Source organism: Arabidopsis lyrata, assembly GCF_000004255.2.
Source record: "Arabidopsis lyrata subsp. lyrata unplaced genomic scaffold ARALYscaffold_1, whole genome shotgun sequence".
Taxonomy (NCBI): Eukaryota; Viridiplantae; Streptophyta; class Magnoliopsida; order Brassicales; family Brassicaceae; genus Arabidopsis; species Arabidopsis lyrata.
The window spans coordinates 28,103,719-28,111,072 of record NW_003302555.1 but is presented as its reverse complement, the minus strand read 5'-3'; the positions used below and the strand labels follow the sequence as shown (position 1 = coordinate 28,111,072).

Genomic DNA, 7,354 nt, shown 5'->3' with positions numbered 1-7,354 from the left:
CATAACAAAGTTTAGAATAAATAAAATGAGTCTTATCAAAAAATAAATGAATTGCCATCACATTTTTTTAGTTGTTGGTTCAATAAATTTGTTTAGTGAGTGGTTGACTTGACTTTTAATATGGAGGAGGCGTGTTCGACGGGATATGTTTGGGTTTTAAGTGCGATCCCATTGACATTGACTTACTTTAGTTTTTTTCGAACCATAATATACTCCAATTTCATTCGACATATAGAAAATTTCAACGACATATAAGTTGGGCCTGATATTGTTTGGGCCCAAATATTTGGCCCATAGATTGTATAGAGCTAATGTAGGTTTACAGATAGCGGCTAATGCTCAAAGTGAAAGACCTAAAGCAATGGGAAATTGAAGAGGAACAAACCAAGACAATTAGAAAATGTCTGAAAAACTCTTGCAGACTTGTAGTTTTCGAAGATAAGAAATTAAGTGATGATAAAACAGAGAAACTATATGTACAAGAATCTAAGAGAGTTTCGGAGAAGATAAAACCATTGAGAAACTTGACCCACAAGCCATCGATATGACTTTATGAGCTTATAAAATGTTACATTCAAAAACAAAGACTGAAGAACAAATGGACAACAAGGTAACAACAAGAACAGAAACTAAAGACGATTAAGACGGTTTTTCAAGACATAGATTTTCTCCACCTAGAAGGTGTTCTTCCTTTAACAAGCTTTGTCTTCATATTACCAGGCGTTTGAGTCGCATACTCATATTCTTCACCTTCTCTATTATCACCAAAATCTTCACCAATTGTGTTTTCCACAACGCTAACGCTTAAACCGCTCCTAAATCCCAACTTCTTCCACCTAAAAAAACCTTTATTACCACTAGTACAAGTACCTTTCTTTTCAATCACCTTGTCCTTATGTAACTGCGTTTGCATCGCTTCACACTCGCTCTTAAGCTTTGCCATATCCTCTCTCAATCTTCTTATCTCTGCCTGCTGAACATTTATCTCGCGTTTGGACATACACCGCGCAGGACCAGACTCTGAGTAGTGTGAACCGGAAGGATTAGGGCTGCTCCTAGCGCCACTGAATGATGAGCCACTCCACTCAATGTTGTTGTGACTGCGATGAATCAGCTTTACCTTCTCAGAGAACAGAACTTGAATAATAGTTCTAACCGGTAAACGATCATTCTGTGCAGCGTGAAGAGATGCCTCCATTGATAGCTTCTTGCTATCTATTAGTCCACAAAGTCTCTTCCTTTCTTGCTTGGTCACTTTAGGATGTGCCTAAACAATAAAACCAAAATTCAATTTGAATCAAACCCATCACAAATTATGCTTCAAATTATCAATTTTTTTACTCTTAGGACATAAAATAATATAAATGTGAGACGGGCCAATCCATTCATTGCCAATTAATTTTAAGTCGGGAAGCTCATAAAACTTAACATTTACCTTGAGATAAGTGTCTATTGCGCGGTACAACCCATCTTCTGTTACACGAGCATGGTTAGGGAGAGCTTCGGCTAGGGAAATAAACTCCGCGAGGCTTAAATCGCCGTCTAAGGCAGCTTCCGCTAAGTAAGAGTCGACGAGCTTCGCCACTTTAACCAGGGAAGCACCGGATTTGACTCCTTCGTTGTCTAGTCTGGCAAATTTCTTAACCAACCGAGTCACGAGCTCAACGTCGAGCAATGTCCCGCACAAGTGACTGAAGGAAGGTATCATTAGCTCCTTGAGGGAAGCTTGATCGAGCTGCCATGAAACCCTTTCCTCGAGCTCCTTCTTGTAATTTGAGTCTGCTCCGACCATGTTCGCCGTTCTGAGAAGACGGAGGAGGAAATCACAGGGAACGGAATCTTTCTCTGGTGGGATGATTCCGAGTAGAGTCTCGACAAAGAAACGTTTCTTCATCACAAATGCAGTAACAGAGAAGCTCTCCGATTGCTGTTGCGGCTGCAGTTGCGGTTCTTCGGGGTTTATAACGACGTCAGAAAGGTCAGGAAGCCACTTGGAAGCGTAATGAACGATGATGGAGCCGATGATATCGGGACGAACACCTTTGGATTTGATTCCGGCAATGCTTTTAATGAAATTATCAATGTCAAGAATGCAACCATCGTCGAACCAAGAACACTCCATTTTTCCGGTGGAGGTTGACGGAGATTTGGTGGAGATGGTGGCAGATTCCGGCGAAGATGTTTCGTCCATGTCTTTGGTATTTTTCACGGTGGAATTTGTGTAGTGTGTGTAAAGTGGGGGTGGGTTAGTTTTATAGAGAGTGCATGTGTAAGCAATTACGTTTGCTCTGTTCTTGAAAAGTCTTACATTGAAACGTCGTCGTCTCATCATAACTCCCAAGGTAAAATTCCAAAGGAAAGAACAAATTCTTGCCATTTCCTATAAAACCAATAAACTTAGATTTTGGAAATCCAAAAAAATATTATTGATATTTTTGTAGGAAAATTTTGGAATTTTCAGGCCCTAGAAGAAACTAATCTTTTGATTAGTATAGATAGATTATGTATGATTTATTCGTTATGATCACTATTCTATAAATATATGATTTTAGTTTAGGGTATTAATGTTTCGTATAACTCAAGTCTAGAAGACTTAAAGAAGCTGATTTTTTTAAATCTTTTGATGGTGATTGATATATTAGAAAAATATGGGAATAATAGAATAGTGAAATAACTACAAAATGTTAAGAAGTAGTTTTTGTAGATTTATTATTTCTTATATTTATTCTTTTAGTTATATTCTAAACATATGCATCATGCATAGATGAATCATTTTTTTTTTGTTTTTTTTTTAAAACTTGCTAAATTTTGTGAATGATGAAAACAACGAAATCACTTTTTGAAATTATGAAAACTTGATGAATGCTATGAATGTTTAAAAATCACGAAATCACTTTTTAAATACGTAAGAACTTGATAAATGCAGTGAATGATGAAAAGTAACAAAACATATTTTCCAAATGTGAACATATGGTATATCAAAATGAATATTCACATTGTTTGAAATCCACAAACTTTATTTGATTTAATTAAGGAAAACTCAAGTCTTGGCAATTGAACGAGACGGAAACATTGAGATATTTTATGAGTAAAAGATATGAGATGGGCCATTTAGCTGTTTGGAGAACATATTCCTACCGTTGGAGAGGATTGAGAGGCTGAGAAGAAGATAGAGATAAAGAGAAAGACAAAAACGTTTCTATTAATTCCAAAAAACATATTTAGAAAACATACATAATTTTACAAAGGGAAAACGTGGGAACATGGACGTGTCCACAATATTTGTCTAGGACAATCAACGTACGTGTGGATCAAAAAGAGTTGAAAATCAGACAAATGACGACATTAAACATTTTCGATTCTTTAATTTTTTTTTTTTTTTTTTTTTTTTTAAACCCTATCGACTATCCGGTCGGCCCCGGTAGGAACGCACCGAGGTGCTACATAGTGGACTGGTCCACCGTGTTAACGGTTAGGCCTTTACGGGCTACCACTCTGCCTATCCCGAGTTTGGAAGGCTTTCCGACTAAGTGCCAGGAAGTAGTCAAGCCGCCTGCATTTCTGGCTACCAGATAAACCAATTGGGCCAAGGTCCAACTGACAGACTTCCCAAACAAATGTGTTTTTGTTTCCAGGGAGAATCGAACTCAGGTTTGGGTGTTTCACCCTTTCCCAAAGCTTCATCTGCCACTAGACCACGGATGCTTGGGCTCGATTCTTTAATTTTGATTATGAAAACCACATGACATTGTACTGTATGTAACTAGTATACAATGCAACCATAACCAGAAGCTAACATTAACAAAGAGATTGTACCTTTTATTTTTGTTTCCATGCTCATTGTATCATTAACATGTTAATCTGATAACATAGGATTTCTGTTATCACATATATATATATATATATATATAAGTTCTTACATCACAAAAGTAATGTTATTGGATCAACACAAAAAACAACAAAAAAAAGTCATGGATCATAACATATCTATATACATTTGTCTTCATATCATGTAACACAAATGTAGGTTTGAAACGGATTTATTTGGATCCATACCTCTTAACCCTTTCATGATTTCACCCATTCAACCTCCAATAGGTCTCATATCCCTCAACACAACCTCATCGTTCATCGTTGTCGTCTGGCTCTCTTTGAATCCGTGAATGGTATTTCATCATATAAAACTTAAAAGTCTTGCTCTACCAATTTTACAAACCTACTAGACTAACACAAGTTGATTTGCTCCTAAAACCTTTGGTGGTGACTTATATATAATATTAATAGCGAGAACATTTGAACTGAACAAAATGTTCTTGAAAGGTAGTTATTTTTTGTAAATTAAAGATTTTATTTATAGTTTACACATATGCATATATACAGCGCGGAATCACTTTTATGAAAACGCAAAAAACTTTCTGAATGGTTAAAATAAAAATAACAAAATCAATAATCTCAAACGTAAATAAGTGGTATATTAAGATAGATATCATAATGTATGAACACCACACAAACTTAACATGACTAAGTTGAAGGGATAAAGGAACATTCAAGTCTTGGCAAGCAAGAAAACACGAAAACATTGAGACATTTTTACATGTGTAAAAGATAAGAGACAGGCCAAACGGCTGGTTCGGGACACAATCTTACCGTTGGACAGGGATTTGAGAGGCTGAGAAGAAGATAGAGATAAAGAGCAAGACAAAATCTTCCCCTCCTTATAATGCCAAAAGAGATAACATACAAAATTTTACAATGGGAATACGTACAAACAAGGGAACGTGGACCGGTGGACGTGTCTTAAATATTCTCTAGGACAATAATGTACGTGTGGATAAAAACAGAGGCGAAAAATAGATGAAAGAAACTTAAACATCTTCTCTTTTGACGATGAAGCCTAGACAACATTGTATATTGTATGGTCCCATTTTGATTATAAATATGTTTTGCACCGTCAATTGTGTTACTGATTATGATACATTCGCACTCGCAACCATAGCCACAAGCCAAAATTTGAAATATATTTTATATCGTTTGCACGGTCATTAAACATGTCAATCTTGTATAGATTAATCCAAGATTTAGAAAAGTGCAAGACCTGTTCTGTAATCCATGATATATAAGTTCTGACATCAGAAAAGTCATGTTCTTGGATTACAACAGACAGCAAAACAAGTCAAATCGACGATACAGATCATAACATCAATATACATTTCTCTTTAAGTTCTTGTAACACAAATGTAGGTTTCTTCAAACGGTTTTAGATCCATACCTCTTAACCCTTTCATCGATCCATTCTCTCATATCCTTCAACACAATCTCAGCGTTCTCGTCAGGCTCTCCTTGAATCAGCGAATGATACATCCCTTCGTAGATCTTCAATGTTTTATCAGCGCTTGATGCCTTTTCGTATAGTAGCTTCGACGATGTAGGACATGTTACTCCATCCGCTGTCCCGTGTGCCGTAAATACCGGAATAGTAACTCTCCCGAAATTCTCCTGAACGTATTGAGTCTTCCTCAGTAACTCTCTCATTGTTCCCACTCTAGGCTTCCCTGTGTACCTACAAAGGCAAAATCTCATTATTTCATCAAAACATTTAAAAAGTCTCAAGCTTTATACTTGATGAGAGACTTGCAACATCCATAAACATTTTGCTTCCAAGAAGTTCTTTAGTACCTTTGCGGGTTAGAAGCGATGATCTTAAGCTTTTCGGGGTCTTTAATAGCCTTCCCAACCATCTTATTATCAGGCATTGCAGCCCAAGTATCAGCCAACCCAAAGAGGAGACCATAAGCAAAAAGATGAGCCTTGCTTGGCTTCATATCCTCCGGGATAACAAAGAGAGGAGCCGAAAACATCAAACCGGTCCAAGTATCAGCTTCCGATTGAAAATACATCAAAAGCGTCACAAGACCTCCCATGGACTCACCAAAGAGAAAAGCCGGAAGATCTTTATAAGGATCACTACAACGAACATGCTTAAAGAAAGCCAACGATGTTGCTGCAACTTTCTCCATATCACCTAAGAACCATAAAAACCAATTCTTTAACCACCAAATCACCTAAAGATCGTAACTTTATCTTATCAACTACACAAAATCCTTAATTTCTAAACATTTCAAAACAGAGGAACGAAGTAACGAACCCATGTAGCAGCGGATTCCATCGGAACGGCCGTGACCGAGAAGATCGGCGGCGAAAACAGCGTAACCCCAAGTAGAGAAACTCATGCAGATCTTCTGAAACATCCAGCTTGTATCGGATCCGTAGCCGTGAGACATGTAGACAGTGCCTTTGATTTCACCATCTAATGGTAAAAAGCTTTGAGTGAAGAGCTTGCCGTTTGGTGTTTCGAAGTATGATTTGGTGTTACGTACTCCTTGTGAAGTGTAGTACTCTTCCTCCGGCATGTTTCCCCAGAAATTCGGTGGTGGTGGTGGTGGTGAATTCGCTGAGCTTTCCGCTTCCGACGGCATCGTTTTGATGTTTTTTTTTTTGTTTGTTTCAGTGAGTTTTGGTTTTTGGAGTTGTTGATAAAGTGAGATTTTCAAGAGCGTGAGAAATGAGTTTTTACACGTTATATATACGGTATTAAATACAATTAATTTAAAGAAAATGTCATTATATTATTTTAAATTTTGTATACGGTATATCAAAACTATGTGAATATTTTGATTTAAGATTTAACAGATATTTAATATATAAGATTTCTTAGACTTCTGATTGGTTTGGACAACTGATTAATATCTTTCTAATTAATGTTCTGCTCTTTTTAAATAAAATATATTACTGAAAATAGAGAATATACCATAAAAATATTTAAAATTTTGTAATAATCACACAATATTTTGATGAAGATTCATTTTTTCCACATTCTAATATTTCAGTAAAACTAAAAATTACATACTGGTTTTAGTGTTGCATTTTTTATTATTATTTGAATTTGTGTCGCTATTACAGATAATTTTGGTTCGTCATTTGGCAACTTTATTATGATCTTATCCATGTGATTAAACTGTAATATATATGATTAATAAAAAAAAGGAAAATTATAAAATGATTAGTCACTTCACCAACCACGGTGGGGCCGGGGGTTGGTAGGGTCAGTAGAGAGTTGGTGCGAAAAGTTGGTGTTAGGATTCGACCCGACCCGACCCGACCCGGTTTGGTTCATGTCGGATAAGTCAGTCACTTCTTCACCTACCCCGGTTCGGTTCGCTCGTTTCCTTACCTACCCCAATGGAATATACCGTCGGTCCGGTTTAATATCCACCCCAATCTATTTTCTGTACCAAACTAGTTGAAAGAATTGGTCAGTGGGCATGTTTAATAACACCATTGGGCCTTGTGTAAG

The 7,354-nt window shown here is 36.7% G+C and overlaps 2 protein-coding genes across 2 annotated transcripts; both read right to left on the bottom strand.

The window, feature by feature from the left end:
* Positions 1 to 437: 437 nt before the first annotated feature.
* On the bottom strand, positions 438 to 2,374 carry LOC9327777 (root phototropism protein 3). The gene is made up of 2 exons (XM_002891669.2): positions 1,436 to 2,374; positions 438 to 1,267 (listed from the first exon to the last, which is right to left on the bottom strand). Exons 1-2 carry the CDS (start codon positions 2,330 to 2,332, stop codon positions 653 to 655), a joined length of 1,512 nt encoding a protein of 503 aa, XP_002891715.2. The 5' UTR covers positions 2,333 to 2,374; the 3' UTR covers positions 438 to 652.
* A 2,668-nt stretch (positions 2,375 to 5,042) lies between these two features.
* LOC9330463 (caffeoylshikimate esterase) lies at positions 5,043 to 6,645 on the bottom strand. Its single transcript, XM_002891668.2, has 3 exons — positions 6,146 to 6,645; positions 5,677 to 6,022; positions 5,043 to 5,560 (listed from the first exon to the last, which is right to left on the bottom strand). Exons 1-3 carry the CDS (start codon positions 6,474 to 6,476, stop codon positions 5,248 to 5,250), a joined length of 990 nt encoding a protein of 329 aa, XP_002891714.1. The 5' UTR covers positions 6,477 to 6,645; the 3' UTR covers positions 5,043 to 5,247.
* Between the last annotated feature and the right edge of the window lie 709 nt (positions 6,646 to 7,354).

Bases quoted from the DNA above. Each gene is read 5' to 3' on its own strand.
- LOC9327777 (XM_002891669.2), bottom strand. From the start codon at position 2,332: ATGATGAGACGACGACGTTTCAATGTAAGACTTTTCAAGAACAGAGCA. The intron at 1,268-1,435 runs GTAAATGTTAAG...TTTATTGTTTAG, and splicing joins CAATAGACACTTATCTCAAG to GCACATCCTAAAGTGACCAA.
- LOC9330463 (XM_002891668.2), bottom strand. From the start codon at position 6,476: ATGCCGTCGGAAGCGGAAAGCTCAGCGAATTCACCACCACCACCACCA. The intron at 6,023-6,145 runs GTTCGTTACTTC...TATGGTTCTTAG, and splicing joins TGGAATCCGCTGCTACATGG to GTGATATGGAGAAAGTTGCA. The intron at 5,561-5,676 runs GTACTAAAGAAC...TTGCCTTTGTAG, and splicing joins ATCGCTTCTAACCCGCAAAG to GTACACAGGGAAGCCTAGAG.